This window comes from Balaenoptera acutorostrata, chromosome 18, assembly GCF_949987535.1.
Source record: "Balaenoptera acutorostrata chromosome 18, mBalAcu1.1, whole genome shotgun sequence".
Classification (NCBI taxonomy): Eukaryota; Metazoa; Chordata; class Mammalia; order Artiodactyla; family Balaenopteridae; genus Balaenoptera; species Balaenoptera acutorostrata.
This window is the reverse complement of record NC_080081.1, coordinates 69513914-69536705: the sequence shown is the minus strand read 5'-3', so window position 1 is coordinate 69536705 and position 22792 is coordinate 69513914. Positions and strand designations below refer to the sequence as shown.

The window sequence follows — 22792 nt, the reverse complement described above, 5'->3', positions numbered from 1 at the left end:
AACAATTTATCTCATTTCTAGTATTGAAAAGAGGAAAATACGTATCAAACTAACGATAAATGAATAGCATCTACTTTCTGTGTAGTGAAGAGCAACTTTTAATATAGGAGAAGTAATGGATAGCATAAACTGTTCCCATCTAACTGCCTGAATAATTGGGGGGCTGGCGGGGGGAACGGGATGGTAGACTTCACATATGACTAACATGTTAACAGCTGTGAAAAATAGCCACTTCGGGCAGGTGACCATTGAAATAGCCATTTCCTTCCTGCTGTCACTCTTGGGCATGTCCCTCCCCATCCCTGTTTTTTTTCTCTCTCCCCACACTGCTAATCCCCACTACCAGGAGACATACTTTCACCTGCCCAGCCTCAGTTTTCACTTTGTCCTGGTGCTCGTCTAAGGTCAATTCAGAGCAGCATCTACAATGGCCCAATGGGCTATATATACCTTAGTGTTGGCATATAACCATTTTTGGTTTTTAAACCACTTTTGAGAATCTGATGAAAGCAGATTGTTTCATAAAGGTACACAGACAATCTTGTACACAGTATCAGAGGGTTCACTGACCCCTGGAAACCAGTCTGTGGAATCATATCCTAGATCTCAGGCTAAAAACTCCTGTTTTAGAGTCTCAAAAGTGGTTGAATCTTACCTCTATTCTATATTTTCACCCCATACAACATTGGAGTGGCAGATGACAATAGAGAAGTGAACTTACATTCATCATTATGTTTACAAAATAGCACTCCTGTTTCCAGAACTGAGCTGAAAATTACCTGGCATGCTTTAGGAAAGTCTCCAACAATATTTCTGCCAGTTAGAAATCTCTCATTTTACCAAAGAGAAGATGTTATTGTTAATTGTAAACTGGAGAGGAACGTTATTCTTCCTCTTCTAGAAAATGTTTAATAAGGTTATTCTAACACCAGCTCCTGGATATGCCTATGTTATTAGCAATTCTGTATCATGAAAACGATTTTTCCTATTTAAAACGAATCTTAAGTCTATGTACAAACGTTTGCCTTGAATTCCTGAGGAAATGTTCAAGTTTTAGTATTGTTGTTTTTGTGGGGTTTTTTAGTAGTTCAGAGATTTTTATCTGAGGCCATTTGGCAATTTGAGCAAATGAAGTCCATTATTTCTTTTTGCCACAGATTGTTTTCTCGTTTTCTGGTCTTATTCTTGATCCTAACGAACTAGAGAAAATTCACAAACACGATTTCTGACCTTTTGAGATAATGTGTTGCCTTTCCTCATTCACATATCCTCACAGATATGTTCAATAATTATACAGTTTAGTTTAGCATCTCTGGTCTTTAGTTCCCACTATAGGTAATTAGTTGATACAAATTTGGCTAGTACCTTGAAGTTTATTATGATAAGATCTGCCCACTAATACCAGAAGCAAAATCTGGTAATGATTAATGACTCCTTTATATTTCTCTCTTTTAATGGTAGCTTGAGTAATTATTAATATTAATTTATGCTTATAACCAAAATTTTCAAAATAACATTAAGTTAAAATATGTAAAGAGCAATGAAAGTAAGCTTGAAATAAATTGTTTAAAAATCGTATCTTAACCAACTGTCTCTATCAATACTCCTACAACTTCTGTCTTTTAAACAGATTTTTCTTTGAGCAATTTGCTCTTTTCCCTATCCACCAAGTCCTAACTCATACTCTTTCTGTGGAATCCTCATGTCTGAAAAATCTTATAAACTGTCCTAAAATATTGATCTTCTACTTAGTCTACAGTGTTCATGTTTAAATCAGCAGTGCACAAATGTGACCCTGAACTTTGAATGCAGTAGAAAAGAAGTAGGGGATGGATATTTTGTGAAGGGAGAAGTAACAGTCACAGAAATAGCCTGCATAATATATAGGTGTCTAACAGATTCATTCTGTAAATGCTGAAGCCTACTTACTAATCTGGACTGCCATGATAGTGACAATGTCACATAAAAATAATTTTGGAAGTTAATTATAAACCAGTGTTTTTAGGTTTTAAAAAAATCAGCTGTAAGTTTTAAACCACATAAATACATGACTTTTTTTGTTGCTCTAACAAATGCTTATCCAAATAATTGTTATCTCTGTCTCAGAAGTCAACATTTGCTAAATAATAATGTCTTTTTAGGATCAGTTTCTGTTTATAAAAAGAAAAAAAAAAAGAGGAAGAAGTATAGGCAGCATGTCTTGCTAGGAACCAGGCAGTGTTTGAAGGGTTTCATGTGCAATAACCTATTTAATAGTCACAACAATCCTGAGAGGTAGATACTATTATTATTACCTTAATTTTACAAATGAGGATATAGAGGCTAAGACAAATTTAAGTAACTTGCATAAGGTTAACAAGTATATAAAATAATGTATTTCCTTAAAAATATGTGTAGTATATGGCACAAACTAAAATACACCAAATAGTGTCTTTACATAAATATGTGTATATACTTAAAGACTCTTAAAATGATGTAAAAACAAGATCCTCAGTTGATAACTCAATTTTTACACTGGCTCCAGTATACTTAGGAGTTTATGAATAAGCATAATAATTCATTTTAGTTTTATATATGTGTTCCCCAAAATCATCTAGTAAGTTAAAAAAATCTGACAGGGTATTTTCAGCACAATTGTATTTAAACGTTGACCCTTTCTCAGGTTTTCTCCATTTTCTTTGGAATTTTCTAGTTTTAATAAAGATACAATGTCCACAAAGTTCTACAGTTTTAAATGTCATACAATTTTCTGTTTCACTTTTAGTTCCCTTTCTTCCCAAGCTGTTCATCTCAAGAGGCAAGTTAACTATGTGTGACTATTAATTACTCAATTTATTATGTATTGTTGCAAATGACTAATATGATTATAATATAGAACTATGCCAATCAATTATTACATTAATAACACCTAACTTAATTTATTTTAATTGCTTTTTTAGTTTGTAGTGATTGACCAAAGTGAATTAGCACCTAAGATTTCATATGTAATTAAAAATTTCAACTTACTAATTATATTGTTTACTTAAAACATTGAAATTAATTTGTGTAATTCAACTGATTTTAATCTAAAATCTCAATTATTTATTTTAATTTGAAATTTAGCTTGGCAGGTTATTTCTTCAAGTAATTATTGAGTAACTAAAATTTAAAATTAACTCAAATTTGTGTGAATTGACAAGTGAATGATTTAATTTAATTGATAGAAAGGCTTGTCTCCCACTAATAGAATGTATTTCATTTCTTTTAGAGTAGTAGTTCTGTCATATATGCGGGTAACAATAGAAATATTTTACATAATAGAATTAGAATTCATACGGATTCCTTTATTGTTACTTCCAAATGTTAGTAATTTTGCTAATTTAGAGAATTCTGAGTTAATGTTAATGATGATGGTCCTTCATGCTTTATCAGTTCTGTAAGTTGTTAAAAATGTTTTGTTTATGTATATGTAAGCTGTTATTACCAACAATCCACCCATGTATTTAATGTCAAATAACTTAAAATGATTTTCTACAAGCCCACACCACCAATGTCCAAACTTCTCTTTTTACCTGAAATATCCTTCACACATCTCTAATCTACACCCTCCCTTATCTCCTCCTATCAAAATCTCTACCCTTTTTTATACCTATTTAAATAAAATACTTTGTGAAATATTCACTAGCCAATCTTATCACCCCATAACATTTTTTGGCAACAACTTTATTGAGATACAATTCACATACCATACAATTGACCCATTTAAAGTGCACAATGATTTTAATGATTTTTGTATATTCACAGTTATGCAACCATTGCCACAATTTTAGCACATTTCATCACCTCAAAAAGAAATCTCATATTCTTTGGCTATTCCCCCCAACTTTCCCATCCTTCCTCCACAGCCCTAGAGGACCACTAATCTACTTTCTGTCTCCATAGATTTGCCTATTCTGGACATTTCATATCAGTGGAATCATATAATATGCAGTCTTTTGTGACTGGCTTCTTTTAGTTAGCATGATGTTTTCAAGGTTCATCCATGTTGTAACATGTATATCTTTTTTATGGCGAATAATATTCCATTGTGTGAATGTACCACATTTTGTTTGTCCATTCTTTGTCATTTATCCATTCAAATGTTGATGGACATTTGGTTCGTTTCCACTTTTTGGCTGTTGTAACTAACAATGCTGCTATGAACTTTTATTTACAACATTTTATGTGAACATTAAGTTTTTATTTCTCTTGAGTATATGCCTAGGCATGGAATTGCTGGGTCAAATAATTACTCTATTTTTAACTTTTTGGGGAACTGCTAGGCTGTTTTCCAAAGTGGCTTCATTATTTTAATTCCCATCAGCAGTGTGGGAGGGTCCAGTTTCTCCACATTCTTCCCAATGATGGTTATTATCTATCTTTTTTATTATAACTGCCCCCCAAATTTTGATTATATTAATCTTAAGACACTTATTACATAAAGCCTTGTTTTGTAGATGCTGTTCTATATGTTTTCTCCCTCCTTTTAGAGGGTAAATTCCTTAAGGCTATCAACCATATCCCATGTACCTTTGAACCATGAAGAAATCTAACAACATTACTTGCCCTTAAAATGTTCCCCTTGAAAAAAGTTCATTATAGGTAAACTGGAGAGCTGAGATAATTATCTAGTTAATTTATACCAAAACCAAGAGACAAAATAAAACTTTTGAGCTCTTGAAATTAAGTATTTGGGAGCTTGAATTATCAGATCATATGTTCATACTAATTAAATCATTCAAATAATGACTCAGCTCATTACTTGTCTTTTCCAGGGTATGAACATCTAAAGTTAAGCTAATCTTGGTTCTATCCCAATTTCTACTAATTATGTCATTTTAACTAAATGTCTCTTAAGGGCCCCATTTTTAACATCAAGATACCGCTGTGACTCTTAATCAAAAAAATAATAACTCTCTCTACCACGTGGAAAAAATGTCCTATAACCAATGGACTATAATGTTATTTTGAATATTTTAAAAAGAATAATTAGTATAGGGAACTAGCAACATGGGGAAGAAGTGTTAGAGTGTAACAGTTGGAATTTTTGTGGGGGGTGTTTTCAAAATGGTAGATTTACAATCCTTTACACACACACACGCACACACACGCACACACACACACACGCGCATACATACTCTAACCAAAGTCAAGAATCTGAAACTTAGAAGAAATGCATTATGTGAATTTAAGAATGAGAAAAATATAGAAATAAGGGAGGTCTACTAAGAGAAATAGAATGTAGTCAATGGGAGGTTCTCCTAAATGACAATCACTTTCCCCACGTGACTCACCTTTGAAGCTCATCACAGTTCCCATGCACTTTCACTGATGTTTAGAGGGCAGTACCTGTTCAGACTGTTTTTCTTATTGTTAACCAGTCAAATTCTTTGCATTTCGTACAATCTCTGTTCTACCAATTCAAACTAAAAGCAGGTATCAAATGATAGGGACGGAGGAGGAAACTGTTGCTTAGAATTTTTTTAAATTATGAAAGTTTCAGGCATACAACATTATAGTTCAACATCTGTATAAATACAAAGTGATCACCTTCACAATTCTAATTACCATCTATCACTGTACATTTGGCCCCCTGTGCTTATTTACTTAGAATTTTTTTAAGGTTGACCATTCCTACCTCCCTAAATCTCTATTTGACTGCATTTCACGTACTCATTTACTTACTCAGTAACAGTTTTTGAATACTTAGTGACTATGTAGAACTCTGGGGTTCGGAGACTGATAGGAAAAAAAAGTCAGCAGGAGAATCAGCTCTGCTACCCCTACTCAGCAACTCAAATAACCAGGAATTATGGTATAGAAGATGCCTACCCTAATAAGTGAAAATAGACAATTAAGATGATCAGATAGATAATTTAGGCCTTGAAATGTTCTAACTTGAAATGTTCATCTACCAGAGGCAAAGTTGTTTATTTAAGGAGTGAATGTTACCTAAAAACTGAGCTAATAAGAAAGGAAGATAAAAGCAAAATATTAGGGCATACAAGAAGGAAGAACTCAAGAGTCTAGAAAATTATAATAATAAAATGAAAGGAACAACAGAATTCTAAAAACTAAGAGTTTTTCAGGGAAATGTGTTATTTAAAGAAGAAAAAGGAATATAAGCCAAAAGCACAGAAAGAATTTACTATAATTGTTTAATGGAATAAGAATGTAAATACTATAGATGAGAACAAGGTCAGTTGTTTCATAGATGCAGATAAACTCTGACTCAGATCATGTCTGCTTGAGTCAGGCCTAACTATTCCCCACAGTCCAATTCTAATATGATTAATGAAGATTCTTTTCCTGACAAAACTAGAATTTTTAAAAAATTCCTTAACATTTATACTTAAGATGTTTTCATTACAAAGTCTAACTAGACTGGAATCAACCTGATATTTGTATTTAGGGGAAAATATCTTTTAAACATTCTGGATTCTCTGAAATGCATTTTGCTCAGGATTTTCCCCTTAATTTTTAAACCCAAATGTGTTTTAAGGGAAATTTAATCCATATGTCCCTGACTCACTCACACTTAACTCATCAAAATGTTGTTTAGTAAAAGCTATTTGATGTTGAAAAAGCCTTATGAGTCTTTATAAGTCTTTTTTCTCTCTCTTTGAATTAGGAAGTTGCTTTGCAGTCATAAATAGTATACCCAAAGGGCTCATGTTCAGCTTCAAACAGAGAATTCGCAAAGCTCTTAGAAACAACATTAACACATGCCCATTTCTTAACAAAAGCTACTTAAAATACTTAAACTTCTAAGTTAATTTTTTAATTCAGCTGAAAAGTTGTGAAAATCAATAAAAGCTTCACCTTGAATATCTAGCCTTCTTAGCCTTTCTTCATTATTTTTACAATGTCTACAAGGCCATTTTAGAGTCTGTAAATATTTTACTGTATCCATCTTTCTGTATCTCCAAAAATGTATGTCCTCTCCAACCATGGATTCTGTAGTCTATAAAAACACTTTTAAGGTACTTTTAACTGTAACAACATCCCACTAACCACACTTTGTAAATTTAAAATATAATAAAAGGACATAATTCAACTATGTTTGTTAGACATCAACCATGATTCAGCTCACATATAAGTTCTTACATCTTTTTTTTATTTTAAGAATAAGCCATTCTTTGTTATGCTGCAAATCTTTCACAAACCACAGTGATGAGGTCTATTCTTTCTAATACAGTGTTCTAGTTGAAACCGGTTTTTATTTTTTACTGTTTTCTCTGTATGGAGAGTTTCCCACAAAGTAATCCCTCTACAGATTTATAGTTATACTTACTACCAACCTGGAAAGTAGTGGCAATGAACAATTCTACTCACTTATCAATAGACCATCTCTCTCCTATATGTAGGCAGCTAATATTTCAAATGTCGTGTTTTTTAAAGAGGATATGATGAGGATATTATTCACCTGTTGAAAACATATGGGTCACCATGTTTGTCACACTTGGAGGAAAAAAAGTGTGAGATAACAAAACTGTTTTCCTAATGCCGAACTGTGGGCATTAGCAACTTGGAGAAGAGGAAGAGGTGAGGTTTCATCACTGCCTCACTTCTGAGTGCTCTGCCCTCCCTCTGAAAGACTTTGGCACTAATTCACAAATAGGTAAAAAAACTGATTTTGCCACTACATTTAGAGCAGTGCCATACAAAAGGACAAATTAGTCTGCATACTGAAAATATTTTATTTATTTAATTATTTTGTTTTGATGACTTAGCGCTATGGAGCCAGAGCAACAGCCTGCAAAGGTACCTCAACATAAACAGTCAGCACTAAGGACAAGTTTTACATGGAAATCCATTTATAAGTAGTTATTCCAGTAGAATCTGCTCCATCAGATCAATCATCAGTCCGATAAATATAAATCTAGAACTTTTTATCAGCAAATAAGAAGAGAAAGTCAGCCTCAGTTTGCTGGCTAAATATTGTTAAGTATCTTCTTTCCAGATAAAATGTTTAGGCAGTTTTATTGATCAGAAGATGACAGATAGTAATGTTTTATGTGCTTTTTCCTCAAAGTTCTGTTTAATTTTTCCTTCATTTTAAGTCACTAACAGATGAAACAGCTAAATACAGTTGTAGTGCTATTTCAGTTCAATTTGTATCTAAAACAGGAATGTTAAGAAACAAATATCACAGAAAACTTTCTTTAAAAATAAATCTTGCGACTGAGCTCTGACCGCCACAGCAACAGTCAGCTCTACCCACCACCAGAGCCTCCCATCAAGCCTCTTAGATAGCCTCAACCACCAGAGGGCAGACAACAGAAGCAAGAAAAACTACAATCCTGCAGCCTGTGGACCAAAAACCACAGTTACAGAAAGATAGAGAAGATGAAAAGGCAGAGGGCTACGTACCAGATGAAGGAACAAGAAAAAACCCCAGAAAAACAACTAAATGAAGTGGAGATAGGCAACCTTCCAGAAAAAGAATTCAGAATAATGATAGTGAAGATGATCCAGGACCTCGGAATAAGAATGGAGGCAAAGATCGAGAAGATGTAAGAAATGATTAACAAAGACCTAGAAGAATTAAAGAACAAACAAACAGAGATGAACAATACAATAACTGAAATGAAAACTACACTAGAAGGAATCAATAGCAGAATAACTGAGGCAGAAGAACGGATAAGTGACCTGGAAGACAGAATGGTGGAATTCACTGCTGCGGAACAGACTAAAGAAAAAAGAATGAAAAGAAATGAAGACAGCCTAAGAGACCTCTGGGACAACACTAAACGCAACAACATTCGCATTATAGGGGTCCCGGAAGGAGAAGAGAGAGAGAAAGGACCAGAGAAAATATTTGAAGAGATTATAGTCGAAAACTTCCCTAACATGGGAAAGGAAATAGCCACCCAAGTCCAGGAAGTGCAGAGAGTCCCATACAGAATAAACCCAAGGAGAAACACGCCGAGACACATAGTAATCAAAGTGGCAAAAATTAAAGACAAAGACAAATTATTGAAAGCAGCAAGGGAAAAACGACAAATAACATACAAGGGAACTCCCATAAGGTTAACAGCTGATTTCTCAGCAGAAACTCTGCAAGCCAGAAGGGAGTGGCATGATATACTTAAAGTGATGAAAGGGAAGAACCTACAACCAAGATTACTCTACCCGGCAGGGATCTCATTTAGATTTGATGGAGAAATCAAAAGCTTTACAGACAAGCAAAAGCTACGAGAATTCAGCACCACCAAACCAGCTCTACAACAAATGCTAAAGGAACTTCTCTAAGTGGGAAACACAAGAGAAGAAAAGGACCTACAAAAACAAACCCAAAACAATTAAGAAAATGGTCATAGGAACATACATATCGATAATTACCTTAAACGTGAATGGATTAAATGCCCCAACCAAAAGACATAGACTGGCTGAATGGATACAAAAACAAGACCCATATATATGCTGTCTACAAGAGACCCACTTCAGACCTAGGGACACATACAGACTGAAAGTGAGGGGATGGAAAAAGATATTCCATGCAAATGGAAATCAAAAGAAAGCTGGAGTAGCTATACTCATATCAGATAAAATAGACTTTAAAATAAAGCATGTTACAGGAGACAAGGAAGGACACTACATAATGATCCAGGGATCAATCCAAGAAGAAGATATAACAATTATAAATATATATGCACCCAACATAGCAGCACCTCAATACATAAGGCAACTGCTAACAGCTATAAAAGAGGAAATCGACAGTAACACAATAATAGTGGGGGACTTTAACACCTCACTTACGCCAATGGACGGATCATCCAAAATGAAAATAAATAAGGAAACAGAAGCTTTAAATGACACAATAGACCAGATAGATTTAATTGATATATATAGGACATTCCATCCAAAAACAGCAGATTACACGTTCTTCTCAAGTGCGCATGGAACATTCTCCAGGATAGATCACATCTTGGGTCACAAATCAAGCCTCAGTAAATTTAAGAAAATTGAAATCATATCAAGCATCTTTTCTGACCACAACGCTATGAGATTAGAAATGAATTACAGGGAAAAAAACGTAAAAAAGACAAACACATGGAGGCTAAACAATACGTTACTAAATAACCAAGAGATCACTGAAGAAATCAAAGAGGAAATCAAAAAATACCTAGAGACAAATGACAATGAAAACACGACGACCCAAAACCTATGGGATTGCAGCAAAAGCGGTTCTAAGAGGGAAGTTTATAGCTATACAAGCCTACCTAAAGAAACAAGAAAATTCTCAAGTAAACAATCTAACCTTACACCTAAAGAAACTAGAGAAAGAAGAACAAACAAAACCCAAAGTCAGCAGAAGGAAAGAAATCATAAAGATCAGAGCAGAAATAAATGAAATAGAAACAAAGAAAACAATAGCAAAGATCAATAAAACTAAAAGTTGGTTCTTTGAGAAGATAAACAAAATTGATAAGCCATTAGCCAGACTCATCAAGAAAAAGAGGGAGAGGACTCAAATCAATAAAATCAGAAATGAAAAAGGAGAAGTTACAACAGACACTGCAGAAATACAAAGCATCCTAAGAGACTACTACAAGCAACTTTATGCCAATAAAATGGACAACCTGGAAGAAATGGACAAATTCTTAGAAAGGTATAACCTTCCAAGACTGAACCAGGAAGAAACAGAAAATATGAACAGACCAATCACAAGTAATGAAATTGAAACTGTGATTAAAAATCTTCCAACAAACAAAAGTCCAGGACCCGATGGCTTCACAGGTGAATTCTATCAAACATTTAGAGAAGAGTTAACACCCATCCTTCTCAAACTCTTCCAAAAAATTGCAGAGGAAGGAACACTCCCAAGCTCATTCTATGAGGCCACCATCACCCTGATACCAAAACCAGACAAAGACACTACAAAAAAAGAAAATTACAGACCAATATCACTGATGAATATAGATGCAAAAATCCTCAACAAAATACTAGCAAACAGAATCCAACAACACATTAAAAGGATCATACACCACGATCAAGTGGAATTTATCCCAGGGATGCAAGGATTCTTCAATATACGCAAATCAATCAATGTGACACACCATATTAACAAACTGAAGAATAAAAACCATATGATCATCTCAATAGATGCAGAAAAAGCTCTTGACAAAATTCAACACCCATTTCTGATAAAAACTCTCCAGAAAGTGGGCATAGAGGGAACCTACCTCAACATAATAAAGGCCATATGTGACAAACCCACAGCAAACATCATTCTCAATGGTGAAAAACTGAAAGCATTTCCTCTAAGATCAGGAACGAGACAAGGATGTCCACTCTCACCACTATTATTCAACATAGTTCTGGAAGTCCTAGCCACGGCAATCAGAGAAGAAAAGGAATACAAATTGGAAAAGAAGAAGTAAAACTGTCACTGTTTGCGGATGACATGATACTATACATAGAGAATCCTAAAACTGCCACCAGAAAACTGCTAGAGCTAATTAATGAATACGGTAAAGTTGCAGGATACAAAATGAATGCACAGAAATCTCTTGCATTCCTATACACTAATGATGAAAAATCTGAAAGAGAAATTATGGAAACACTCCCATTTACCATTGCAACAAAAAGAATAAAATACCTAGGAATAAACCTACCTAGGGAGACAAAAGACCTGTATGCAGAAAACCATAAGACACTGATGAAAGAAATTAAAGATGATACCAACAGATGGAGAGATATACCATGTTCTTGGATTGGAAGAATCAACATTGTGAAAATGAGTATACTACCCAAAGCAATCTACAGATTCAATGCAATCCCTATCAAATTACCAATGGCATTTTTTACGGAGCTAGAACAAATCATCTTAAAATTTGTATGGAGACATCAAAGACCCCGAATAGCCAAAGCAGTCTTGGGGCAAAAAAATGGAGCTGGAGGAATCAGACTCCCTGACTTCAGACTATACTACAAAGCTACAGTAATCAAGACAATATGGTACTGGCACAAAAACAGAAACATAGATCAATGGAACAAGATAGAAAGCCCAGAGATTAACCCACGCACCTACGGTCAACTAATCTATGACAAAGGAGGCAAAGATATACAATGGAGAAAAGACAGCATCTTCAATAAGTGGTGCTGGGAAAACTGGACAGCTACATGTAAAAGAATGAAATTAGAATACTCCCTAACACCATGCACAAAAATAAACTCAAAATGGATTAGAGACCTAAATATAAGACTGGACACTATAAAACTCTTAGAGGAAAACATAGGAAGAACACTCTTTGACATAAATCACAGCAAGATCTTTTTTGATCCACCTCCTAGAGTAATGGAAATAAAAACAAAAATAAACAAGTGGGACCTAATGAAACTTCAAAGCTTTTGCACAGCAAAGGAAACCATAAACAAGACCAAAAGACAACCCTCAGAATGGGAGAAAATATTTGCAAATGAATCAACGGACAAAGGATTAATCTCCAAAATATATAAACAGCTCATTCAGCTCAATATCAAAGAAACAAACACCCCAATCCAAAAATGGGCAGAAGACCTAAATAGACATTTCTCCAAAGAAGACATACAGACGGCCATGAAGCACATGAAAAGATGCTCAACATCACTAATTATTAGAGAAATGCAAATCAAAACTACAATGAGGTATCACCTCACTCCTGTTAGAATGGGCATCATCAGAAAGTCTACAAACAACAAATGCTGGAGAGGGTGTGGAGAAAAGGGAACCCTCTTGCACTGTTGGTGGGAATGTAAATTGATACAGCCACTATGGAGAACAATATGGAGGTTCCTTAAAAAACTAAAAATAGAATTACCATATGACCCAGCAATCCCACTACTGGGCATATACCCAGAGAAAACCGTAATTCAAAAAGACACGTGCACCCGAATGTTCATTGCAGCACTATTTACAATAGCCAGGTCATGGAAGCAACCTAAATGCCCATCAACAGACGAATGGCTAAAGAAGATGTGGTACATATATACAATGGAATATTACTCAGCCATAAAAAGGAACGAAATTGAGCCATTTGTTGAGAAGTGGATGGATCTAGAGACTGTCATACAGAGTGAAGTAAGTCAGAAAGAGAAAAACAAATATCGTATATTAATGCATGTATGTGGAACCTAGAAAAATGGTACAGATGAGCCAGTTTGCAGGGCAGAAGTTGAGACACAGATGTAGAGAATGGACATATGGACACCAAGGGGGGAAAACTGCGGTGAGGTGGGGATGGTGGTGTGCTGAATTGGGCGATTGGGATTGACATGTATACACTGATGTGTATAAAATTGATGCCTAATAAGAACCTGAAGTATAAAAAAACAAACAAAACAACTAATACTAAACTTTCATTGGGTTATTTGTATGGAAATATGTTAATATAAATGTTTCAGACATTAAAAAAATAATAATAATAAAAAATAAATCTTGCATCTAAGATTGGGTTGTGTGGATAAGTCTTCATTTACCAGCAAGTTTTCGGGGTTGGGGGGTGGAATGAGCTAGTTAAAGTAGTAAAGAGTAAGTGTGGATGGGCAAATGATGCTGGCAGATAGCTTTACAACTCTATGAATTAGGTATTATACTTCATTCTAGGATATGGAAACTTAGGGTCAAACGTTGTGGTATTTATTTATGATCACATAACAAATATCAATACATGAGCCAAGAAGTGAGCCCACTTTTCTTTCTCCAGAAGCCCTTGTTCATTCTACTACATCAGTGTTTTGTTTTGGTTTTTTTTTTAAATCCTGAATTATAACCCATTGGTGTATTTGTTAGCAAATCAATTACTTGGACTATTACCAGCATTATTTGTAAATGAAATAAAATGAAAAGAAAAGATTCAAATAGAAAATGTCAAAATTCATCACACACAATAAAGAAAAGAGCTGGAAGGACCTGTTGGGTCCTTATTCTCTGTTGCCAGATCCCAACTTAACTCAGGTTGGATGTGGTTATCCAAACAAAACAAATATAAAATATTGAATATCTACTGTGTGCCAGACATTATGCTGGATGCTTGAAGCAAAAAGACACATATGATTAAAGTTCCTGCTTTCAAGGAGTTTACAGTGTAGAGGAAGGACAGATAATGAAAAGAAAAAAAAAAAAAATCCTACATCTACAAAGGAAGCCATGATAACACAAAACAGGGCCCTTGACCGCCATGTGGATTCTGGATGGGTGTTCCTTTTAGTTAATCATAAGTAAAAGATTTAGAAAGATTTGGAGTTGTTACAGACGACATGTAAACATAGTATGCTAAACTACCACCTTCTCTGTGAAACTACAGTAGTTCTAAATTATTCGGGTAGAAGTATGAGGCAGAAATCTCTGAAGGTTACTGGGGTGGGGGGCATTTTGTACCATGAGGTACCTGTATTTTATCCTAAAGGCTACAGTGAGACAATGAACGACTTTTAAGCATGAAAAGATCTAATTTATGTTTTTTAAAAAATTACTCAGGCCACTGTACAGATTATGGTTTTAGGATGTCCAGACTTGAGGCAGGAGGCTGTTGTCCAGATCAGAGGTGATGAGAGCCTAAACTAAATTGGGGTGGAAGAAAGAGGAGAGGAGGGCAACTTCTAACAACACTTAGGAGGTAAGATGTGAAGGACCATGATAATTGACCAGCTGTGAGGAGTAAGAACGAGGGGAATCTGTCCCGGGAGAAGAAATGATGTGGAAGCTGTTAAATGTGTTTGGGAATGTAAAGATGCAGGGTTTTAGGGGAGAGAAGAATGAAGATGACTGGTCAGATTGGTCTGTTGGGTATCCAAATTTTTCAAATGTATAGAATGGTTTGAAATTTGAGAACCAAGTTCGGCATGGAGCTCATAATTTAAACCTCTGAGATCACCCAAGGAAAGTGAGAATATAAAAACAGAAGAGTAGTAGCCCAAAGTCAGATCCCCTGTGGAACAACAAGGTTTAATTGGCCAACAAAGGACAGCTAGCTCCTCAGGGATACCAAGAAGGAAGTCAGGCAGAAAGAGAACAGGAGAGAAGACAGGCTTACCTTGGAGATATTGCAGGTTCGGTTCCAGACCACCACAAAGCAAGCATTGCAATGAATCGAGGCACATGAATTTTTTGTTTTCCCAGTGCATAGAAAAGTTATGTTTAATGTTTATATCATATTATAGTCTATTAAGTGTGCAATAGCATTGTGTCTAAAAAAATGTACATACCTTAATGTAAAAATACTTTATTGTTAAAAAAAATGCTAACTGTCATCTGAGGCTCCAGCAGGTCATAATCTTTTTGCTGGTGGAGGGTCTTGCCCAGATGTTGATGGCTGCTGACCGATCAGGGTGGTGGGTGCTGAAGGTGGGGTGGCTGTTACAGTTTCTTGAAATAAGACCACAGTGAAGTTTGCCACAGGGATTGACGCTTCCTTTCACGAATGATTTCTCTGTAGCGTGCAGTGCTGTTTGATGATGTTTGCCCACAATAGAGCAGCTTTCAAAATTAGGCTAGGTCCTCTCAAACCCCACCACTGCTTTATCAACTAAGTTTATGTACTATTCTTAATCCTTTGTTGTCATTTCAGCAGTCTTCACAGCGTCTTCACCAGAAGTAGATTCCATCTCAAGAAACCAGTTTCTTTGCTCATCTATGTGAAGCAACTCAACTCTTCAAGTTTTATCATGAGATTGCAGCAATTCAGTCACCTCTTCCGGCTCCACTTCTAATTCTAGTTCTCTTGCTATTTCTACCACATCTGCAGTTACTTCCTCCAGTGAAGTCTTGAACCCCTCAAAGTCATCCATAAGGGTTGAAATCAACTTCTTCCAAACACCTGTTAATGTTGACATTTTTACCTCTTCCCATGAATCACGAATCTTCTTAATGGCATCTAGAATGGTGAATCCTTTCCAGAAGGTTTTCCATTTACTTTGCCCAAATTCATGAAAGGAATCACTATTTATGGCAGCTATAGCCTTTTGAAATGTATTTCTTAAATAATGAGACTTGAAAGTCAAAATGACTCCTTGATCCATGGGCTGCAGAATGGAAATTATGTTAGCAGGCATGAAAACAACATTAATCTCCTTGTACATCTCCATCAGAGCTCTTGGGTGACCAGGTGCATTGTCAATGAGCAGTAATAATTTGAAAGGAACCTTTTTTTCTGAGCAGTAGGTCTTAACAGTGGGCTTAAAATATTCAGTAAACCATGTTGTCAACAGATGTGCTGTCATCCAGGCTTTGTTAGTGCATTTTACAGAGCACAGGCAGAATAGATTCAGCGTAAGTCTTAAGGGCCCTAGGATTTTCAGAATGGTAAATGAGCTTTGGCTTCAACCTAAAGTCACCAACTGCATTAGCCTCTAACAAAAGAGTCAGCCTGTCCTTTAAAGCTTTGAAGCCAGGCCTTGACTTCTTCTCTCTGGCTATGAAAGTCCTGGATGGCATCTTCTTCCAATAGAAGACCATTTCATCTACGTTGAAAATCTGTTGTTTAGTGTAGCCTCCTTCATGAATTATCTTGGCTAGATCTTCTGGATAAGTTGCTGCAGCTTCTACATCAGCACTTGCTGCTTCACCTTTCACCTTTATATTATGGAGATGGCTTCTTTCCTTAAATCTCATGGACCAACCTCTGCTAGCTTCAGACTTATCTTCTGCAGGTTCCTCACCTCTCTCAGTCTTCATAGAATTGAAGAGAGTCAGAGCCTTGCTCTGGATTAGGTTTTGGATTAAGGGAATGCTGTGGCTGGTTTGATCTTCTATCCAGACCACTAAAACTTTCTCCAGTCAGCAATAAGGCTGTTTCCCTTTCTTATCATTCATACGTTCATTGGAATAGCACTTTTAATTTCCTTCAAGAACTTTTCCTTTGCATTCACAACTTGGCTAACTCTTTGGCACAAGAGGCCTAGCTTTTGGCCTATCTCTGCTTTCGACCTGCCTTCCTCACTAAGCTTACTCCTTTCTAGCTTTTGATTTTAAGTGAGAGACCTGTGACTCTTCCTTTCACTTGAATACTTACAGGCCAATGTAGGGTTATTAATTGGCCTAATTTCAATATTGTTGTGTCTCAGGGAATAGGGAGAGAGAGAGACAAGAGAATGGAATGGTCAGTGGAGCAGTCAGAACAAACACAACATTTACCGATTAAGTTTAGCCTTATATGGGTAGGGTTCATGGTGCCCCAAAACAATTATAGTATTAATGTCAATGATCACTGATCACACATCACCATAGAAAATAGAATAATAATGAAAAAGTTTGAAATATTATGAGAATTACCAGAATGTGACACAGAGACTTGGAGTGTGCAAGTGCTATTGGAAAAATGGTGCTGATAGAGCTTCTGGATGCAGGGTTGCCACAAACCTTCAATTTGTAAAAAACACAGTCTCTGCCAAGTGCAATAAAATGAGTTATGTCTATAGTATGCTTTAGAAGTCAAGGAACTCTGGCTCAGTCATTTTCAAACTGGTATTTCTTGGAACACAGTTATTTTGAAATATGCTAATGAGAAAAAGTATAGTTAAAGGTATTTGGAAAATTCTGGGCTTAAAAATAAAATGTTACACAGATTGTGTTTTTGTTTTGTTTTTTTAATTGATGGAAGGACTTTTCCAAACTTTTAGCATATTAATTAATATGTATGTCCCTAACACCTTGGCCTAAGTAGAGGATGAGGGTGAAGCCAAAAGGAGTGAATAGGAATGAGGAACTAAGAGGTGGAAACTGAAGTCCAGAAGCTTAACAAAGGAGAGGAGACCAAGATAAAAGAGTAGTTAAAGTGGAGGAGGGTAGGACCGAATGCCAGATGGAGAGAGTAACTGACTTGAACAGGAGGAAAGTTACATTTTCTGGAGAAAAAGAGATAATAAATGCAGAGGCAGAAAAATCTTTAGATAGAGGAAGACATTAAGATAAATAACCAAATTTCATTTTCTCCAAAATATGAATACTTCATTTATTATGCGGTCAGGATGGATGAATGTTGATATGTGAATTTTTCTAGGAAGGGGCCATATATTTAGTCATCTTCTCTAAGAGATGTGTGAGCCCGAAAAAGGACAGACACCACTGCTCCAAGCTGTAATACCTGAGCTTTAATCTTTGGTTCCTTGACCTAAAAAAAATCTGACATTTGAGGCTACATGTGTTTTTTCAGTCCCATCTCACACTGCTCCCCTTTACACCTCCTAATCGCTGGCCCATCTTATTTCCTACTGTCTGTATCCTGCATCTGTTTGTTCAAACTCTTCTCCTGCTTCACAACACTCTTCCCCGCATGTGCACCAGTCTGAATCCTGCCCATCCATCACAGCTCACTTCAGTTCACTGCCTCACCCTGACCCCCCACAAAGGCTGGAAATCATCACAGTTATGTGAATGCCTGTAGAATTTTTTTTTTCTGTCCTTCCTCAGTGGGAGGCAGTATACATAACAGTAAATACCCTGGAGTCAGATCACCAGGTTTGAATCCTGTCTCTACCATTTCCTAGTTGTGTGACCTTCCCTAAGTTACTTCAGCTCCCAGTCTCATTTTCTCTCTGTAAAATGGAGATCATAGCAGTACCTATCTCCTAGGTACATTATGAGGAACAAATGAGAGTCGTACACGTCAAGTGCTTTAACAATGCCTAGCTAAACCCTTTCTCCCTTATGCTATGCTTATTCCTGTATATTTCTTATCTTTACTATGTATTTTAAGCTCTTTGTGGGTAAAATCCATGTCTTGTATACATTATTGCATTCTCTCTCAGTGCACAAAACAGTCTATAATTTTTGTTGACTACATGAATGAATGAATGCTGAGTTAAATGTCTCTCTAAGCATTTAATTTACAAAGAGGAAACAACTTACACACTGGGAAAAATATGGCAGTTATAAAATTATGCCATTTAAAAAAATAATAGTATGCGTGTGATATAGCTGGACTGACCAATTACATTATAACTCTTACTGGTTTTCAGCATATTTTAAATTGATCTCTTCTATAAAATGCAATGTTTTTCATATTTTTAAAGAACGATTTGAAATCAATTCCAGAAAAATATAAAAGATGTAATCTATTATTTTAATTGACCTTTTTACTATGACATATAAATGCAACAATGGTGTATATCATTTTCTGTATTCTATATTCAGTTCCATAAACACAGATGCTTACTGTGTGACAGAGCCTGTGTTAGATGCAGAAGATAAAGCCCCAGTCTTCAAGTAGCTTATGCCAAATGGGAGAAACAGCCTTCTAAACACACAATATTCGATATAAGTGCTGCAATAAAGATGTGCCCGGGAAACCATGGGAACGTAAAGACAAGGCACTAGTCCAACCAAGAGGTGGAAAGACCTAGTCCTCCTGGTCCAGTAGATTTAAGTCATCTCCCCTGCTTTATTCACTCATCCAGTCTAGTAGGAACTTACTCTTCTTGATCATTAAATGATATCCTAGTGCTATAAAAGAGTCAATACTCGTCCAGAGAGTGAAAAATGGATTCCATATGTTGAACTGAATGTGATACAACTAGAAACACAAATCTCAGCTGGCTCACCTAGTGCATCAAAAGGCAGAGCAAATTATCACAATGAACATAAAAACTATCACCGTTTTTAGTATATTTTTGTGCTGGAAAATAAGTCAGTAATATTTTACTTAGAGTATATATGCTTTGTAAGCTTTTTCTTCTATAAAGTTGTCTTTGTAGAAAATGCACTGGTTTCTGTGGGTTTCTTTTTAACATAAAGTATTATCTGTCCTACACGGGAATCAAAAAACATAAACGGTATGTTAAAGTTAGAGCCTATCAAATTCTCTCTCAGGACTTTTAAAAATTGTGTATTGTAAACACATTAAATGAGATTTTAGATAGATGTTCTACCATGGTGAACAGATATTTTGTTAAAATGCAGACTTCAATTGCTCTTATATAGAGGGCTCCATTCTTTCTGTTTCTGTTTCAGACTCTGGTAAGCTGAGTTTTACCAGAGGTAGGTTGACTCAAATCTGAAAAGATTCATATGCATTCTCAAGCACCTGTCTCATTTTGCACAGTAATAATCTAAGGAAACCACTGCACTGTGGGGATGATTGATTATTGTTCATCTCAGTCTAAGGATAGGTTGTGTTCAGAAAGTCACCAGAGAGCACAAAGAGGCCACTTCTTGGGCACAGTGAGCTTGGTATAAAATTTGGATTTATAGAGTGTTTATACTCAGTAGTGTGGTGTGTGTATGCTAGAGAAGGAGATAATAATGTTGGAAGTTAAATTTATAACTCTTGGGTTATGTATTTTATCAGTTGTTCAAGTTATATTTTCCTGATTTAAGCAAAAATATTCTGTAACTCTTTTCATCGCAAGAAAAGTTTTTGAAAATTTCAGAGCATCATTATTCTGATAATATATTTGGACCACTAACAATATTCTCTGTGCATAAAGGAATGCGTCACTGGTAGAGATTTTGTTACTATGCTTTCTTTTTTTCTGAGGCATTTCAAATGCTTGAAACCCAGGGAAGTCAGTACTCTGGGTAAAAGGAATCTCAGCTCTTCTGCAGCATTTTCCCCCTAACTTCCCTCTCCCTCAGGCACATACACAGACATCTCCATTTTCTTAATGCCTAAAGTTTTCCTAGGATTCCAAAACAAAGTTCCAACTTTCTCATATTCTCATATTCTTCAATTGCTTTGAGATTCAAACATTTTATTCTTTTAATTCTGTGGGGGAAACATTTTCTTTAAATTGATAGTGCCCTACTTAAAAATAAGTCCAAAGCAGTGACAAATATTTTAGATATGTTCAGTCACTCATGCTGTTAGTTATTTTCCTACAAATTTTATCACATTATAGAGTTGTAAATTTTTACTTACCATATTTTCATCTTAAAAATTTTTTGGAATGATATCCTTTTTCAGTAAACATAAAGGATCTCAGATTAGTTTTATTTCTTCTAAATAATGCAGGATTTTAAGTTTAGTAATTTTACAAAGATTAGTCAACGCTTATTATCCCAAAATAATGGTCTTTTACATGTTCCAAAAGCAAATTGAACATGTGGTTTCAAAGTAAGTGAGTTTGGAGTAAATCCATACAGCTGATAAAATTGTATTAATATTAAACTAAGGTTAGAAAATATTCAAGTGACTCTAAAATACATCATAATTTCATGTACACTAAGTATAGTTTTTGCCAACTGAAAGTCATCAAATAATTGTAACGATGCCAGTTTTAATTAAACTTCAGCTCCTTGTCCCTATGTATATATTCTTTGTCGTGCTTTATATTGAAACTTGTAAAGAATTTTAGCATCGTTTGAGAATTTAATCGCCATAATTGACTTTTAATAGCCAGAATGCTGTTGACCCCCCTTAAAAAATGATTAATTCCTGGATCTGAGGAAGAGAAAAGCAGCCCCTGACCTCAGGAAACAAATGGACCTGACCCTTACAAGGAGGCCTCGGTATCATTGGGAGCTGGCCTGGGGCTCACAGCTCCGCCATGGTGCTCTCCTGTTGGATATAAACAACCTCACAGAATACCAGCATCAGACAAGGCCACGTGATGATGTGAGGCAAAAAACAACTTTGTAATTTTGTCTAAGCACAGACAAAAACAGGGTCACTCTGCACAACGCCTACACATCAACATCCCCCTTCCGTCATTATAGGAGTGACTGCTACTTCTTTGTCAATTACAGTTTTTAGCCTAGGTCTAGTCCTAGATAAGATTTATTAAGATCTCCAATCACAGAATTATTGCCACTCCCTGACAGAGCCCAACCCGGAGCAAAGCCCTGCTTCCTTGAACCCTTCCCCAAATCACTTAACAAAGGCCCTGATCCTACAATACAATAAGTCCTTTCTGACACCCTCTTACTTAGTCATCTCATGGTTCCTTCCCATGTCTCCCTCACTGCAAGTGAGCAATCAACCCAACTGTCTACATTACAGTTATGTTGCTGGTGGTCTTTGGCAGGAAGGTATTGACACATCCATAGCCCCAAAATTGTGAACACTGAACTAGTAGTTAAATAAAAATGTAAAAGAACTGTGTAAACTGTAAAGTTCTGTTTAAAAGTTGATGTATTAAGACTTATAGGCTTAGAATTATGTTTTCAGTAGAATCCTCCAAACCCACAAGTGGTTTTTAACATTCTAACTTTAAATTATATTTGATGAATAGTTCCCTTCCTAAATATAAAACATATGTATTTTCTACTCTAGGTTTACCCTCTCAACTGATTAAAGATCCCATGGCTCTAAAGAGCAGTTTATTCTTCTAAAGAATCTTTCCATTATGCTTGGGTGATCTTTGTTCTAGTTCAGATTTTAAATTAGCATTTAAATTAATGGCAAGTTATATCCCTATCCTTTCAAAAATAGTAATGGATCAATATTTCTTAAACATTATAGTGCCAGTTCTAAAAGGTAAATAATATTATTTTTCCTTTAGTTACCACTTCAGATGGTAGAATTTTAAACTATTGTATGCAGCAATACAAGGGGAGGAGGTTCCATTTATTTCACTATCTTTTAATATCTGTCACCTTACTTCTGTGTGTGCTTGAGGACATTGATGTAATTTACCCTTTAATTGCCATAGTATTGATTAGAATGAATATATCTATACTTAGTCCCCGACTCACTACACCAAACAGTTATGAGATTAAATTTGTACCTAGTTATCGTCTGGAACAGAATCTCCCAGATCACCATCTCTCTGACATCTAGACATGCTGCCCTTCCTAAACTATTTTTATTTGGAAAGGGATCCAAGGTTTTCAAATAACGAGATCTTCCATATG

General features: G+C 35.6%; 1 protein-coding gene across 6 annotated transcripts in view; it reads left to right on the top strand.

The window, feature by feature from the left end:
• Positions 1–22792, top strand: part of NBEA (neurobeachin) — a 631767-nt gene that overhangs the window by 400556 nt on the left and 208419 nt on the right. For 3 of the 6 annotated variants that reach the window (XM_057532887.1, XM_057532886.1, XM_057532884.1), the window contains exon 40: positions 2765–2797. The exons of the other annotated variants lie outside the window; for them this stretch is intronic. In XM_057532887.1, the coding sequence (XP_057388870.1) occupies positions 2765–2797 (33 nt within the window). The remainder of the gene's footprint in view (positions 1–2764; positions 2798–22792) is intronic. 6 annotated transcript variants of the gene reach the window in all.